General features: G+C 38.7%; 1 protein-coding gene across 1 annotated transcript in view; it reads left to right on the plus strand.

Annotated features, from left to right (window-relative positions):
• tmeff2a (transmembrane protein with EGF-like and two follistatin-like domains 2a) overlaps window positions 1-15,710 on the plus strand; it is a 62,332-nt gene extending 46,622 nt beyond the window's left edge. Inside the window, exons 5-10 of the mRNA XM_079464125.1 lie at window positions 3,942-4,041; window positions 10,274-10,422; window positions 10,629-10,688; window positions 10,911-11,034; window positions 13,632-13,790; window positions 14,401-15,710. Of these exons, the coding sequence (XP_079320251.1) occupies window positions 3,942-4,041; window positions 10,274-10,422; window positions 10,629-10,688; window positions 10,911-11,034; window positions 13,632-13,790; window positions 14,401-14,497 (689 nt within the window). The 3' untranslated portion in view covers window positions 14,498-15,710. The remainder of the gene's footprint in view (window positions 1-3,941; window positions 4,042-10,273; window positions 10,423-10,628; window positions 10,689-10,910; window positions 11,035-13,631; window positions 13,791-14,400) is intronic.
• The last annotated feature ends 2,887 nt before the right edge of the window (window positions 15,711-18,597 follow it).

The raw sequence follows: 18,597 nt of genomic DNA on the forward strand, positions 1-18,597 counted from the left end.
TTACAATGAAAATATACTTACTTATACTCACATCTGAAGCGCCAGACAGTCCTTGCGGAGTTTTAACTGTTGGAATTGCCCCACTTTTTAACAAAAGCTTCCGTTAATAGCCGGCCCTGCTCTCTCCCAGATTCGTGAAGCAATCATCCGTGAAATGCGCTGCACACACTTGAATATTCGGACTGTACTTTTCTGCAACAATATTGTACATAAAATGTAACCATTTCGTCTCCGCGACATGGCTGCGCCCGCGACGGTACAATGAGATTTACAAGACTTAGTCAAATCTTGTTATGACCTGACGTAGAGTTGCCGGGGTGTGGTTACACGAGGCGTTTCAGGCAGGTCTGGGTGAGCATTCGCTTCTAGATAAAATACATATTTTGTTCCGACACTTACATTTTTGCAATTTTACGTGTCTAATACATACATGGGCAACTTATGACACACCAAAGACAAAGAAAAACACGTATTTTCAGCGAATCACCCTTTTAATGTTAGTAAATGCATTAATTATCATGAACTAACAATGAGCAATATACTTTTTCAGCATTTATTAAACATTTTAATGGTAGTTAATGTGGCAACACTTTACAATAAGGTGCTTTTACTTAACATGAGTGAATGCCTTAGCTAACATTAGCTAACAATTAACAATTTAGTTTATTAATCGTTGTTAATGTTGGTTCATGTCAATACAGTTATTCATGTTAGTTCATGGTGCATTAACTAATGTTAATAGTGACAACGTTTTGCTAATGCATTAATTAATTGTTAACAAGTAGCACCTTAAAGTCAATGTTACCGTTAATGTCAATACAGTTATTCATGTTAGTTCACAGTGCATTAACTAATGTTAATAGTTACAACGTTTGATTTTGATTTTTTTTAGTAAATGCTGAAATTAACATGAAAGAAGATTAATAATAGCTGTAGAAGAGTTGTTCATTGTTAATTAACTAATGCATTAATTAATTAGCCAAAAACAACCTTATTGTGACTATTCTATATGACACACATTGTTTCACTGTATAGCAGAAGCATTATTAGCTCATGAAATCAGTTGAAATCCAAGTATCTACTTACAGGCTATCATCTTTCCACTGTAAGCATTATGCTTCCTACATTCTCTATTGATTCAAAGATGTAATGTGCCCTCTCCTTTCTGTGGAGATTCACTTGACCTTTGTGTCCCTCAAGAGCCCAGCATGCTCTTGTGTAATGGCAATCCTTCCAACAGACAGGTTGTTTTATCATAGTAACCTATGCATTGTGCATTACTGTTAATAGTCAAGGTTTTGTATGTTTTACATCAAATGCTAAATAATTTCAAATGACAAAAAAATGACAAACAAAACCCTTTGACCTTTTGGAGGATCAGACAGGGTTGCGTCTATCATGCTAAATCCCTTTCATTCCTCAAATGGTGTTCAGATTAATCTGATCTGCATTAGATGTGTTTTCATTCATTTATTGCATACAGTACTGTGAAAATACAACGGAAGAAAATAAAGTGGGATTCTTTTCCTTGTCATGGATACATACTGTATAGATTTGTGCAAATAGGGTAAAACAAAACAAACGTAACACTTTCCATCCAGTCTCTTGATACTATTTTCACCGTGAATCACATGATCACAGCACATATACTGTTCCTCTGACCTAAACTGGAATGCTACACTCATTTTGCTGTGTGTTTTGAAGGTCAGTTTCTATACACTATGCAGGAGATGGGTGGCTTCCATTCATCATCTGCCTGACAGGTTGTGTTTTGCCCTAAATCCTCCTCCACCCCCCCCCCCGTCTCCTTAGTTTCTGCACAAGCAGGTTTGTCCCATTAAGGGACTTTTACTTGGACACTTACCATCTGTCTTCTGTTCATTTGAGTATCTACTTTCAAACCATTTGCAGCCAAACCAATTCCGCCATGCAGCATACGCCCCAATTGATTTTAATGTACAAACAAAGACATTTGTAGATATTCTGAGATCATTTTTAAAGCACATTAAAGCGCATTTAGGATTTTTCATTCACAAAAACAACTTAATGGACTTAGTCGCTAGACTTTCGTGGCCATTATCCACAATCCAGTTAGTGTAGATGTTAAAACAACAGGCATTGACTTCCACAAAAAAAATCTAAGAAAATATATTCAGTTCGGCAGTGATTGGAGATGAAACCGGAGGGGGTTGGTGATCGACCGTGTTTCTGGTCAGAGAAAATCAATTCAGAGAGGGACCATCTAAGGAGATAGAGATAACCGTGACTGCCCCTCCCGTCCCACACGTCTCTTATTTCCTGAACTGTGGGTGCAGACACAAACCTCAGGGAGAAGCTGGGTGCTAATCGCTACTGGTGCTGGACAAAAGATAGGTTTGGAATTATGCTCGATGTATTCATTATTAATATGCAAGTCAAAGGAACACACCTTTATTTGACGCTTTTTCATTGACTTTGCTGGTGAGCTTGGCAGTGCCAATGTTGTGGGTAGAAATCTGAGGGAACACATGACTGATAAGATGTAAAAACATGCTAAATGTATACTTATTGGATCAAATGTCTGCAAAAACTGCACATGTACATTCTACAATGATTTGAAAACATAAGCAGTGGATTTGTGGGCTAGTTTTTACAAAAGAGCTTTGGACTAACAGCTGATATTGACAAAACAAGCAGTTTAAGGAAAATAATACTTCAGCATGTGTTGTGTTGGATGCTGGGTGTCGGTATACCACCGGGCATTTTATCTATACCAGCAAGATCTCCATGGCCATCCAGCTTAACATGAAAGAACATCCTGGTCAGCCAGCATCAACCCGCATAAACCAGCCTTTAGCCAAAAAAACCCATCTCTGTGTAGACCAGTAGGACAGAGCTACATTCACCTACAAAATATTTCTGTGCAGTAAAGATAAGTGGTCAAAAATATCTTCTGCTTTTGACTTTGCTTTTGCCAGCATATTTGGAAAATGTAATTAAAAGTGTGATTGAAATAGTTTCATATGCAGAATAACGATGAGTTCTGACCTAAAGTCTAGCAAACACCTGGCACTGTGTCATTTTTGGTAACTCAACTGCCTTAAGGGATAGTTTAAACCTAAATAAATTGACATTTATTTATATTCTAATTTGAGACACGTCACTGGTTTTGTGTGCATACAATGAAAGTCAATGGGAGCCAGTGTTGTTAGCATTCCTCAAAATAATAAAATAGATCATACAGGTTTGGAAATACATAAGGGTGAGTAAATGATGAAAGAGTTTTCATTCAACTATCCATTTAAGCTCCCTGGGAACAAAAAGAGTTTGGTTTTCCTTTCTGTATGTTCTGACAATTAACAAAACTTGAAAGTGTAAGCGAAAGAAAATGACTTTTCATCAACATGTATGAAAGTTACATTCTACCAATGTGAAATTAATTGACATTTCTTTATTTCGCCCTTGCGCCTTCCTCTCTCTCCACTCTCTGTCTTTGCGGTCTAAGTTTTAAAAATAGCACCTCATAATGGAGGGTCAGGCTCCAAAGGGGAATGATGATCCTCCGAGGAGGAGATGTAATTTAAATTCCATGGTGTACGGGATTGCTTTTCCCCGTCCACTGATGAGGGCAGATATGCGATAGCGGGGGCTTTAAGCTGCGGCTCCCGGAAAGCCTCTATCGCCGGGGAGCAGGAGTGGCGAATCAGAAATCATCATGATGAAATGAGGGGCGAGGCTGAGGAAAGATCAGTGAGGGATTTGAACTTCTCATGAGAGCAAGAGCTTGAGACAATGAAAGAATGAGAATTATGTCTGACCTTCGTCTATCCATCCATTTATGAATGTGTGTGTGTGAAAGAGAAAGAGAAGCAGATGATGATTGCCGGCTCATCTTGCCCAGAGTGATATTTGTTAAACCTTTCATAGCTTATGCTGTCTTGTCTCATCTTTGTGTATCCAAGCAGGGAATGAGGGTTCAGCGGAGAATGGACAGAAGGAGACGTCCACCTGTGACATTTGCCAGTTCGGGGCGGAGTGTGACGTGGATGCAGAAGATGTCTGGTGAGAGATAAAGAAACGGCTATATGGATTTTCAGCTTTATTTTTTCTGTATGCTGGTAAAAAAATGTCCAAGATTTCAGAGCATATATCTGGAAGTTTATTTACCCCATATGAAAATAGTTAGATGAAGATAAATCTCACAAAATTGTATTTAGATTTATGCTTAAAACAAATATTTATCCATTCCCAACAAGTACCCATGTCCACTCAAGCATCCCTCTCAAGAAATGTAACAATGGAAAAAGTCATGATTCACATATCGTACTGTATATTTAAAACCCGCCCATGATTGCATCAGGGAGGTTTTGTGTTGCCCTGGGCGTCACCGAACTGCTCAAGCTGTCAGCAGTGGTGAAGAAGACTACCCTTTAATCTTAATAGAGGAAGATCTTTCTTCCTCCCTTTGCCAATTTTGCTCAGGGCGTCCGAGGGGAATTACATGTCAGATTCACAAAGACAGTCTGTAGATCCACTAAAGATTCAGCAAGCACTAGCTGGAGAGCGGATGTGTTTGGATGCATCAAAATGAAACAGCCTTTCCCTCCTCTGAGATATCAGCACCATTTGAGGCGTTTATGCTTGAGTCGTGGCGACGGTCCCATGGCGGCCCCTTGCTCTGATACACTTGACTGTAGATGACTCACTCACCTCACTGTTCCTCTCCCTAAAACACTCTACCGTTCTCACCAGACACTTTTTAGCCTGGTTCAATCTTTCTGTCTCCCTGCGTCATTTGAAAGGATTACAGAGATGAGAGATTGTAGATCAAATCAATGCTATAAGCTGCATTAATAAAATTTCTATGTGTGTTTGTGCGGTGGTTCAGTGTTATGACAAGCACTCGTTTCAAGAGCAAAGGATTTGATGTTGTTCAGAGCAATAGTCAGTGGAAATGTGTGTGTATTTTGAATATGAGAGAGAGAGTTGCATGTATGCTAAATGCATGTATGGAAGTGAGGTTTGAAATCTTAGCTATGGGATAAGCATCCAACAGGAGCACAACGCACCCAATTCTGCAATTTTTCTTTATTTATAAACATACTTAATTCAATACAACATAATGCAATTGACGGCATAATATGCCAAAAAGATTGATACATTTGGGATGCAAATTATTTAGAAAGCACCTGTTTGGAGCATAGACTGTAAGAAAATGGACGACACGTTCCTATTTATTTCCACTGCAGAAAAATTAAGCCAAAATGTTCAAGATATGTGCACTGACATATTGCACCTGTGACTGAATGCGAGGTAGAGCCGCGGTATCGTACGCACAAAACATGCCCTGAAAGATGCGTAAGGCACTTCCAACGCAAAAGATGGGAGTTACAAAAACAAACTTGATGGGAAAATTTGCACGCAAACTCTAACCAATGCATACGCACATTTTGGAGACAAGAGGAATTGGCGACACAAATGGCGAGTCATTGCAGAAATAAATGGTAGAAGAACAATTATAAGTATTTATGCCTCACATGCACATATAACTTAATCTTCATATCATACGTTAGATTTACGTTATCATGAAAATTTTATCCAGCAGTGTTATTTGCGCTTGCATTGAGTTATAATTGTTTCATAAACACCTTCTTGTCAAATCTAACTTAAATCTTAAATCAAAAATATTTAATCCACTACGGGACCATGCATAGCCTACTGTACGCCACATTTACTGGTGTGAGTGAAGTAATACAGGCGGAATAATTTCAAACTCTGTTTTCTCTTTTATACACACAATTGATTAAATTATGTGCGCTTATTAGTGGAGTTAAGCACGAAAGTTAAATCTAAAAGTTTAACAAAAAGTATATCCATATATTTCTAGCGTATGCACTGCTTCTGTGGCATGTTGCACGTTTTAATGTTTTAATAATAATGAGGTGCATCATATTTTCTCTTAAAACTAATTTGCAGAACCTGAGTTCTAAAAAAGGTTTTGCAATGCAAAAAAAAGTTCTTGGGGAGACCAAATGATTTAATATATTTTCACTCCCTTATCCTAGTTTTTTATTTCCACCACCTGTATGTCCCTTTCAATATGAGAAGCACTGCACGCTGCAAGTGTCACTCAGTGCGACATCTCTGTCTGTATATGTCTTCATTGAACACTGTGTGGTGCGCTTGAGCGTGCATGAATAACCTTTTTTCAGACCTATTTTTGCATTTTAAAAAATTTGGAAAAATAACGGTCAGTAGTGTTTAGTTTTAGCGTTATAATTTGACAAAAAATTTTTGGGGGTTTTTAGTAGTCCAGTTTCAATAAAAAACCTTAAGGCTAATGAGGGGTCCGGGACCCCCCTCAATTTGAACCCTGCTCGTACGGCCACGTGAATGGAAATATGCATATGGAAATTATATGCAGATTACATTATGCATAGTTAAACTAGGCATTGTAAGCACCATATATGGTTATATCGGGGTGGAGATACACATACTGTATGCACGGTCTTCTGTCAGGGATTTATAAAGCGAATTATGAGCAGGTCCTTCGTTTTTTGCCTGCGCAAAAGATATTAAGATTGTAAATGAGACCCCTCAAATTTTGGAAGACTCTTTTTTAGTAACTGTTATGTTTGAGCTCAGTGTTATGCCAGTACCTTGTAATTTCTGCATACAAGAAATAATACCAAATTGTATAACTGTGGGATTCGTATTCGTATATTATTTTTTAAATGTTACATTGTGTAATCTGTTTCGGTCGATAAAAGCATTTATTCACGCGGCTATCGGCCGATAGTTTTAAAACAGCCAATGATCAGGACCGGTTTATCCGGTCAATCAAAAGAGTACCGGAAAATGCAGTGAATGTATGCTCTGTATATAGAAAATGTTAAGAAACATCAACTGTTTGATGTTCAATATCAATATTCCTTTTATAAGTTAATAAAATTCAGAAGGTTCATATTCGTTTAATCTTCGTTTAGAGCTATTGGATCTTGGATCTTTGTTCATATAGATTTTCCAAGATACCATAGACTGCAAGGATTAGTTGATAACTGAGAACTCCATTAATTCTACTGAGCTATGATAGAGCAACCAGTGACCAATAAAATGTTCTCTATAGGGAGAGAAAGAGAGAGTCTAAAGAATGTGATAAAGGGCAGGTGGACAGACAGGAAGCCTGCAGGCTATGCTGGCAAAGTTTAGATAACAGGGAAACCACATGGCTCTTACAAATCAATGAGACATATCTCCACATTCAACAAGATAAACACACACTTGCACACACATAGGCGCTACTATCCAAACAACGTACATTTTTATGTTAACCTCAAGCCTTCAGTTTGACTCGCTCACAAAGCCATTATAGCCTGATTTTGTAATACGAAATCTTTGATCTGTGTGTGTGTTGTTGACGCACTGCAGATACACACTTTGTGTATGGAGAGAACGTGAGAGGCAGCATTAAATATTCATGCGCTCAAGACACATTAGCCTTTATGACCACTACGGACGCTCATACTGGTGAGCAAAGAGGTGTGTGTGCATGTGCGTGTAAGGTAATATGTGGCCATTATTGGTGCCTCCTGGAAATAGCACAGTAAATAAAAGCTCAATATCATTGTGTTTGTTAGTTTTTATCGTACAGCCAGCGTTCCCGAGGAGGCATCTACATGCCTTTGCATAACAGATCTCAATTAGCAATGGCAAACAATCAGAGCTGCCCTTGAGTCGACTCCACAACACAGTTCAATTTAATCAGCGCCAGATATTTTCTCACATTTGTAGTCAATACGCATCATGCTCGCATTGCCAGACTCGATACAAAACAGCTCCTCACTTCACAAAAGCTTTTTGGCCGTGCGAAATGATTTAAGAGGAAAGCTGAAGTAAGAAACAGACAGAAACAAAGACACATTTATAATTATACCGTCTGCTTGTTGCTGGCCAGCCCAAAGTGACTGTAGATGGATTGTCGTTCCCATGGTCACAAGCAGACACACAAGGTACAAAATAACTACAGCACAAACACCTAAATATACAAATACAGACATACCTTTAGTTGAACCCTTTTGAAAGCTACTAATGTGGCAAATACACTAACCTAGAGCTAGATTATGCTTAATGTAATATAATACATTTCTCTATGAACCAAACTGGTTTTAAATTAACATGTAAGTTTATTCATAATTATCTGAATAAACAATGATTATTATTATACCTGAAGGCTGTTTAGGTTGCCAGCCTTTGTATTGAATACTCAGTCACCCCCGAACACTTACTTTACATTGACCTTCATTGAGTCTCACCCTATCAAATTAGAATCAAAACTGTCAAAATCACTTAAAGGGGTCATAGGGCGCGAAAAGCTGCTCGAATGCTCGCCCAGACCTTCCTGAAACGCCTCGTGTAACCACACCCCCACAAATCCACGTCAGTTCGTAATATAAAAATAAAAATACCTATCAGTACAACTGCTTTGTCACCTGATGTTCCAAATATGGTAAGAGGCATTACATTTCCGTCACACGCTTGCAGTATTCGACCAATCACTACGCACTGGTTAACTGGCCAATCATGGCACACCTCGCTTTTAAGAGCGATGAGCTTTGTAATAAATCCTTGCGTTTCAGAGAGGCGGGGCAAAGAAGAGATACAAACATGCACGGTATGTGGGAAATGCAATGTTTTTTTACCTTAAATCGTATATACACGTTGCATTACATCTAAAGCGAACGATAATATTTGTTTTTGCCGTGTCATATGACTGAATTGAAATGCCATTTGGCTGGTATCTTTATTTGGAACTTTAGTATAATACATGGTTTACACCAGTTGTAGGAACAGTACAGTTTTTTCGGACTCCTATTTTATATTTGTATGTCACAATATACGTACAGGCATATTAAACGAATTACCGTGATATTAAAATGATTAAAAGCCTTGATTATCGATACCTAGTTAATTATACACATATTAATATCGAAAATAATTCAGAACCCATTTAAAGCATGTAAAATAATCTTTCATGGTCAATAAGAAATTCCTCTGACCATTTAGTTGGTTAGCAACATTGTGAGGTGTAGCAAAAGTTCATTTTGTATGCTGCTTGCATATCGGTAGCAAAGTTTTGATTGCGTCTTTGTCTCTGTCTCGGCCTTTCATCTGCATAGACGCACGCACGTAAGCGCCCATTAACATCGCTAATGAAACTATGTGAATTAAAGCGGACATTAAAATAAGCGAAGGAACATCAAAGCTCTGGAACTCATCACGTCCTGTTTGAAACACGGCGTTGCATTATTCTCCGCTGATGTGCTCTGTCCCTTCAATCCTCCGTGCCAGTCATTAAGCCTACGAAACCTATAGATTGAAAATCACTGCTGCATCCAGTTCAGCTGTGTCCAGATTAATTCCAAAGCTTTTCCTTCCAGCTTCACTCTGATCCATGAAGAAGCTGATGGAAAAACGACTTCACTCATTACATTTGCAATCTCGTCAGGCTTATCAACATTTGTATGGTAGAAGAATCATAAAAGCGCTGTTGCTGTTGGTGTTAATCTGTTTCTAGTGGTAATTTGTACAGCCTCAAGCTAAATGGGCAATTATGAATGTCAGTTAATGTTTGCCTTTCTCGCTGATGCAGACCTTCTGTAAAAACGCCTGTCTTTTCTAGCAATGCGATGTGTGTGTGTGTGTTTCAGCATGTGTGTAGTCTCAAAGGAAGCCTGTGAAAATGCTGAGCTTAACAGACTCATACATGATTGAGAGGTGTACATTAAAACCATAATGTTCACCCTTTGCAGAACTGGCTTTTTACAAAAGCAATTTTCTTGTAGGCATAAAAACAAGTGTTGGGATGATTGATTGTGTCTACCAGCCGCTGCAATGGACGTAATGTTTAAAACTGTCAATCTCTGACATGCATGCTGTAGATAGGACAAACTTACCAAGGTATATTTGAGATGGTTTCATTTTTTCTGTTATAAATGTATTTCTTTTTTAGAGTTTTAAAGGTCCAATGTGTATTTTTTAGACAGAAATGCAATATAATATACATAACTATGTCTACAGAGGACTAGCAGAACTGTTGTATAATTTACTTTTGCCTCTGTATGAGAAATGATAATCTGAATCGCCTCCAGCGATTTATTTGAATCTGAATTTCCCAAGACTGAAATGTCATGCGTAGCTGACACGTAGATCAAACAAGGTGACACTTGTTTAATAACCTTTTTCACGCTCTTTGATTTGTCAGTAATTGGCATTTGTGATGTTTCTTTTCGCACAGGTGCGTCTGTAACATAGACTGTTCCCACATTAGTTTTAACCCTGTGTGCGCATCAGATGGCCGTTCCTATGACAACCCCTGCCAGGTCAAAGAGGCGTCATGTCAGAGACAAGAACGAATCGAGGTCAAATTCCTGGGTCACTGTCAGGGTGAGAAGACCACATTTGTTTGTTTGTTCCTTGAAATAATTTTGCCTGCTTTATAAAATGTATTTATGTCCTACACAATTTCTGCTTTCTTGCTCTTTACATAAATCATGACAGAATCTAGTGGTTATATAACTGGTTGCTTGGAACAAGGCATATTTGTTGTGCCTCCCTTTTGACTCCCTTTTTTATTTATTATTATCCTGCAGGTGACATGATTACTGGCACTAAAGCAGGAGATGGACAGTACGCCAGGACAGACTACACAGGTGTGTGTGTGTGTGTGTGTGTGTGCGTGCGTGCGTGCGTGCGTGCGTGCGTGCGTGCGTGCGTGCGTGCGTGCGTGCGTGCGTGCGTGCGTGCGTGCGTGCGTGCGTGTGTGTGTGTTACATTTTATTATTTAATGGACTGTATTAACTACCTGTCAATTGGTTCTGAAGATCCTTGAATTTCAGACGTTCTGTTTTTGTGTACCTGTGTTTGAAATGTAGAAGAGAAGCCTGAAGTTTCAGAGGTGGCGAGGGGTTTGTACATTCCCTGCCCTGACCACTATAAGAACTATTGTGTTCATGGAGACTGTGAATATCCCAACATGCTCTCTACACCATCCTGCAGGTAAATATACATATATACACAAATCTTTTAGAATATTTTTATATTTTACTGTTTTTCCCTTGGGGTCTTTGGCTTTCAGATTGTAACGTCCGTGTGTGGACACATTATCATGATTTGTCTGATTATTGCTGCATCTCCATAGAAACATTACAAACAGAATATAGGTGTGTCAATGTTTGTAAGTTTCTTTGTGCTAATTTTGAATACCATTTGAACAGTGTTGAGGTCTGAGTATCAAAGACCGTTGTCTCCCCCTAGTGCTCAAGCCAAGAAAGACCTGAGCTCTAAAATTAAAAATGCAATGGGCTTATTCAAGGTTTTAACTGCAGGGTTCGAATTGAGGGAGAGGGCTGGGGCGGTCCCAGACTAGGTCTAAAATAATGAACTTGTGGGTCGCCTGGTTTTTCTGGTTAGTTTAGTTCTAAAGAAATTAGTTTTTTTTAGGCTAAAAACGAAACGCTTTTGTCTGTTAGTTCTCTAAATGTCATGAGACACAAATTAAAATGAACTTTTTATCTGAAAAATCCATGCATGCTCAAGCGCGCCAGACAGTGTTCAATGAGACATGTACAGAGACGTCGCACCGAGACACTGGCCATGCGCATGTCCTGTCATACTGAAAGCGTTTATCTCATGGGCGTAGCTAGCGCCTAAAAAGAAGCTCAGCACCCCTAAAACTTGGAGTAAGAAATGTTGTTATTCATAATAAAATTGTCTTTTACAAGAATCTGAATTTTGGAGTTAGTTGAATCAATGTTGAAATGATTAAGTTATTTTTCAATAGACACATTTTTTGTTTTTGTGTGAAAAGAGGGTGGGTGGTGGCAGTGGGGCTCATTGGGTGCTCAGCACCCCTAAAGCTCTGACCCTAAAATCGCCCCTGGTTTATCTTAATACTCAACACTTACACAGAGATTAGTTTGTGCTCTATTCTGCAAACATGAGCCACGACTTTGATGAGAATGAACTTTTAATCAATATTCCAAAAATGGGGATAGCACTGCATTACAGTGATATGAAGAACAAAAAAATAAAGAAAGAAAAAATTCAAGTATTATGTAATAATAAATTTAGCAAACTTGTTATTCTTATTGTTATCAATTTATTTAAGAGATTATCAAGAAGGAAAATCTCAGCAAGAAAGACATCAAAGCAAAGGAATTTTTTTGGTGAATAAAAGATGTACAATGTATAATATAAAACTTTTACTGCAAGATCGATAGCATGGTCACTGCCATAAAATTGAGAAAGATACGTATCTTTCAATCTCTCCCTTGTGTGGATCTCTTTTAATGGATTACCAACATCTATTGAGGACATTAAGGACATTTATGCGTGTAATGTGGTCAAATTACTGATCCAAACAATCATGTGCTTGATGTATGTACTGCAGCTTTTTTTTGAGGGCTGGTTAGGAGACAACCAAGACTACTTACTTACTTTACTCCCCGTAATGCTGGCTGGCATGTAGGGCAGAAAAAAGTTCAACACTCCTGCCGGTCCGACGCCATTACCTCTACAGTGCTCCAAGGCTGCATCATAGCTTTCAGTTCCTCTTCCACAGTTTCAAGTGTTCTTGGGCCTTCCTCTTTAGTGTTTTCCGTCAGGGGGACCCCAAAGAGTTTTGACACAATTTGAAAACTAATTAACTGTATTGAAGTCACACAGATAAACTTAATAAAATGTACACAGAGAGAAGAGTACAATTCAGTCATAGCTCAGTGGTAAGAGCATGCCACTAGCAATGCCATTGCACATACCCAGAAACAAATGTATAGTATAATGCAATGTAAATCGCTTTGGATTAAAGCGTCTGCCAAATATGTAAACTTGAAGTTCAATCTTTAGGATTCATTGCATACTAACTGGGTAAAAAACGGATTCTTTATATAATGAAACATTGTTGTTAAGTTTTTTTCTTCACCTGTTTCGACACTTCTGGAAGCATAAAAATAAATTTGTCAGAGTAGGAAAAAAATGTTTAATGGTTAAATTAGGAATTTTTATAAAATAGAAAAATATGAAATACAACCTATACTAATTTTAAGCAGATTAGAGTATCATGCAATACAGCCGTGGAAAAATACAACAAAAAATGTATTTACTGTAGCTAGGTATGTGAAATAAAACAATAATTTTTGTTTAATTCTGTGAACTAGTGACAACATTTCTTCCAAATTCTAAATGAAAATGTTGTTTTTATTTGAATTTATTTCCAGAAATGCCACAAACTGGTCAATATAACAACAAATATGCAATGTTTGCAGATTTTGAAAGTTCATAAACACAATACTAATTTTACATGTATTTTATGATCAGCTCGAAAATGTTGTTTGCCATCTTTGTCTTTAACATTGCTTTTGGGTTTATATCATTCCTGGGATTTGTTTCTTCCTGTATGCATGTATGCTGCTAACAACACATGTACTACAATATGTTTCTGAATTATAGGTATATACACAAACGTATTACCTCTATATACTCTTGGTTTCATTCAAATCAAAACTTTTCAAGTTTTGGCTTCACAAACACACACACACACACCTAAGCTGAACAACCACTGAATCCACCTTCATTCAATATTTCTTTTCTCTCAGCTGTCACTCAGGATTCATCGGTCCGCAGTGTGACACTAAAGAGTACAATGTGTTGTACGTGGTGCCTGGTTCCGGAAAGCTCCGTTACGTTCTCATCGCGTCTGTCATTGGAGCTCTGCAGGTGGCCATCATATGTGTAGTGGTGCTGTGTATCACCCGGTGAGCATGAACACATATGCACAAACACTCACTCGTTCAGAAAGCAGAATACCGTTGTCTCCTGTGACGCTGGGCTACACGCACACTTAGAAGTCTGTATAGAGGGAGTGTTTTGTGTCAGCGGGAGTCTGCTAAATAACACACTTTATGTAAGGTTATTGTTGAAGGTTGTGTGTGTGGTAGTAGACCGCTGCCGGCACTAAATAACTTTACCATCTACTGTAACTCTAGCCATTTCACAGCTCAGAAGAAGAGTGTATTCAGTATGATAATGTGTCATATTTGTTCAAATAGATCGATGGACAATATCTCACTGCATCTTTATTGTGGATATGATGTTGGATTCTGTTACATCTGCATATCTCTGACCTAACAGCTCTATTTCAGAGGATTTTTAATGTAATTTTTATATAAACTATGCATACAAGACCTATAAAATGTCTGAAACTAAAATCAAATTTGACAAATATTTTCAAATACTGTACATACTGTAAGTTTAAGACCCAAGTCGAAACAGTATCACTGAAAAACTCACTCACAAAATGTTCCCACATCGATGAATAAGATGAAACGAGTTACAAAAGATAAGAATGTTGTGCTTCCTCCACAGGAAGTGCCCACGGACCAACAGAATCAACCGACAGAAACAGAACACAACACACTACAACTCTGAAAACACCCTGCGCGCCTCCACCCGTCTCATTTGAACGCTGGGAGCGGAGAATCATGGGAAACGTAGTTCGAACAGAAAATAAACACGCACTCTCCGTCCCCATAAAGAGACACCGCATCCTACTGGATGATGGAACGGAGGATGATGGGTTCTACACGCGATGCCTTGCACCTGTGGCACAGGACACAAATAGAGAATTTTAGGACACCATGATAGGACATGTCCTGCTATTTGGTTATGTATGGGTAATATTTCCAATAGTTAATTTGTTTGTCTTGGTGGGGTCCTTTTTCTGTAATGTAAATAAATAATTTATATCACAAACATGTGTCACCAAATTGTGCCTTTTCTTTTGTGGATGCCATGATATGTGATGAAAATTGTGACTAGAAGGTACTGTATAGAGTTGTTTCTGGTGATTATAGTGGGGACTTGGTGGGCATAAATGTTTCTAAATAAATATAAATACCACAAGGCTTCAAGGAGTTTAAATTGCTAAGAAACTTTTAAAAGTAAATATGACTTTTCTTTCAAGGAGTAACAAGCATTATACCACGGCACAGGAATTTAAGGGATAGTTCACCTAAAATGAAAATAATTTAATTTATTTTACTCACATCGTCATTTCTTACAAACCTGTATGACTTTCTTTCTTCTGCAGAACACAAATGAAGATATTTTATAGAAAGTTGTTAAACAAACAATAATGGCTCCCACTGACTTCCATCATATGGACACAAAACCACTGACACGTTTCTCAAAATTAGTTTTCTACAGAACAAAGAGTTATACACAGGTTTGAAATGAAGCCAGTGTGAATAATGATGTTTTGTACGTGAACGTTGGGACGTTAGTTATTGTTGAATTCCTCAACAGAACCTCTTCTAATTTCATCTACATTCCCACAAAGCTCCAGCACATCCTATCTGACTGTCTCTGTGCCACAGGGGTAAATACAAATCCACAATTAATAAAAAAAGCATATTTTTGTTTGTTTGTACATGAGCTGTTCCCTCTTCACAGATCTTCAGGCATGTTTTTTAAACTGAATGTTGGAAAGAACTGTAGTCTTAACCTTACAAAATATGAGTGTGATTGTAGTTTGATATAAAAAAAGTGGTACATGCTCACAAAACCTGCTAGTTTTTTGTTCTTCGGTCCTTGTAATTACACTGTGTTGCAGTGAAGGCTATAAATCATGTGTATGTGATGTACAAATAAATTCTGGCCACATAAAATACAGTTACAAAACATGGTACCAGAACTCCAGTCTTACGCACTGTTTTTAAAGAATTGCCTCACAGGTACATTGTACTAGTGCATTGCTCTGCAACCCAGATACAGTTGCCAAGTGTTTCACAAAACAACTTATCTGATTCATGTCAGAACAGCTTCTTGATTCACTTACTCTAAGTTGAATCAATACATTTTAGTTGAATGCCATTGTTTATACTGACTTACTGTTACAGTGTGTATCAGGTTTGCATTCCCAAGTAGCTCGTATTCATTGCCACAGGATTGTATTTTTATAAGCGGTTACTCCTTAAGAAATCAGAAAACAAGCAATGAGTGAGAGTGAGCACCAAATAAATAAAAGAATGAAGGCTTTGGCTTTGTCCTTAATGTGACGCCCCCAGCATTTGCATTAACGTAACAGTCAAATTGAAGAACCGGTTACCAGCAAAGCCATCCAAGATTTGAACAAAGGTGCCAATTATAACTAATGCTTTATAACTATAGTGTGCTCTGCGGCGACATGCCTTTGCATATTCTGGAATTTTCTCATGAATTGAAGACACAAATCATTCAATGCTGTGAGTGGCATCTCAGATCTCAATAACAGCTCATGGGAATATGGAAACCACTGATATGCATGTTTGCTTAACTGACAGGAAGCAGCACATCACATGAAACACCCTAAAGATGTAATATTTGTCAAATGAAATAATTGCGTTATCTCAAGATGTTTTATTTAGCCATGTTATTTATTGGGTGTAATTTTTATAATTCTACACTTGTTTTCTAATCCAATTAAATACGTTTTGTGCTTTCCTGCTGTGAGAACTTTCAACCTGCAGAGGTCAGGCTCTACTGCATTTTTGTCACGAACAATGTATAATCTAATGAAAGTATAGAGAATGTGAAGTTACGTCACGTCGTGTTGAATATTGCGCCATCTTGGGAGGATGGCTGCTAGTGCGTTCAATGCAGTGTTTTGTTTTCTTGCTTGATTAGGAAATATAACTATGGTAGTGTAACCGGTTCTACTCGCCCCTCTCTACGCGGGCCTCGACCAGCGTCGAGACGGGAGCTCTAACGTGGAGGCTAAAGACCGCCAGAGCGTCTCTGTTGGTCAGGGAGTGAGGTTTACACACTGCACAGCTCTTCACTAGCTGGCCTCCGTTACAGTAGGTCGGTCTTGCTGTCTAAAAAGCTGCAATAGCATTGCGCAGAGTCATTCAGGAAAAGCCCTTGGTTCTTTCACTTTCAATTTCTCCAAATATAGTAACGGTATGCATCAAAACACTAATAGCAGTGGAGTATGGTCCTCCCAAGATGGCGGCGCCACTGCAACATGCAACATAGGGCGTTATGTCAGCTTCACATTCTATTGTATTATTCAGCTATTATCGATACACGCTTCAGGTAACACTGCAAGACAGAAACTTTATTTTGTACACTGCATGGAAATGTTTGATTAAGTGTGTGGATGTGAGGTCGCATAGATGACGGACATTCTTTGTTTTCATAATCTGTGCAAATGACAGGAGAAAACAATTACCCACCAAAGTCCAAATGAGGAGACATTAGCACTGTTGTCCTTTTTGTGTGTGTGTGTGCGTGAATGCAGAAGAGATAATTCATCATAAGTACAGTAACGGTTGGACAATCGCCTCAGTCTCAGAGGAAATGAGCGCATGATTGTGTTTGTTTTGCGTTAGATTTTTCTCTGTGTCTTTTAATGACTCTGCCTTGAAAATATCTAAAACACCAATGTTATTCTCACTTCATTGATTGCCATTATCTAGAAAATGACCTCTGATCGAAACACAATAATGTTCTGTGTTTATCTTTGATAGGGGCTCCGCACTGGATTTCCAGATGAATGTAGCAACAGTTATTTCACAATGTTTACTTTTGTGACCACTGATCCGTGAATGAATTCGTTTTTTATTCTCTTTGTTCACTCAGGCTATTAGGTAACCACACATATTTGTGGTACAACATCAGTCTGAGCTGAGTGCTAAGCCTCTGGCAGCCAATAAAGTGAAAAGGTGGTAAAATGCATTCATGCTAGGGTCCAGCGGTATGTTTGGTCTTGGTTTAACTGTTATGTTACTATTACTACGTCTTTTGTTTATCGGACTTTCACTCTGTGCTGTGAACTCTCGGTTGCTGTTTTTGGTTAGCATTGATCCTATTGTAACACTGTGTGGGATTGATTCTGTTTATCAGAGATTCATATCTGACAGGTATGCTCTTTTTGTTACCGTAGAATAGGCCCTAGACTGTTTTATCGGACGCTCGCAACTGGACCGAAACGATGTGAAATTATATGAAACAACAACATGAAGAAACATTCTGTTAAAAGTTTAATTATATTAAAAGTGAAAACAACCTGACATGTGTTGTGTGTGTTTGCATGTGTGCGCTGCTTAAGCTTTATTTGTTAGACCCCAGTTGTACTCAGTAACACACTTTACAAAACACATTACAATATACTTGTGAGGACATTTTAATGGTCCTCGCTAAATAGAAAGGCTCATAAAATGTTTTATGAGTGTTTGTGTGTGTGTGTGTGTGTGTGTGTGTGTGTGTGTGTGTGTGTGTGTGTGTGTGTGTGTGTGTGTGTGTGTGTGCGTGCGTGCGTGCGTGCGTGCGTGCGTGCGTGCGTGCGTGCGTGCGTGCGTGCGTGCGTGCGTGCGTGCGTGCGTGCGTGGGTGCGTGCGTGCGTGCGTGCGTGCGTGCGTGCGTGCGTGCGTGCGTGCGTGCGTGCGTGCGTGCGTCCGTGCGTGCGTGTGTGTGTGTGTGATTGTGCGTCTTTGAGCCTGGCATGGTGCCATGGCCACCGATGAGATCTCTGTTCAAACACTGATTTCCACGTTTCTGCATGTGACATTTCCTCCGTTTGCA

This window comes from Barbatula barbatula, assembly GCF_947034865.1.
Source record: "Barbatula barbatula genome assembly, chromosome: 9".
Taxonomy (NCBI): domain Eukaryota; kingdom Metazoa; phylum Chordata; class Actinopteri; order Cypriniformes; family Nemacheilidae; genus Barbatula; species Barbatula barbatula.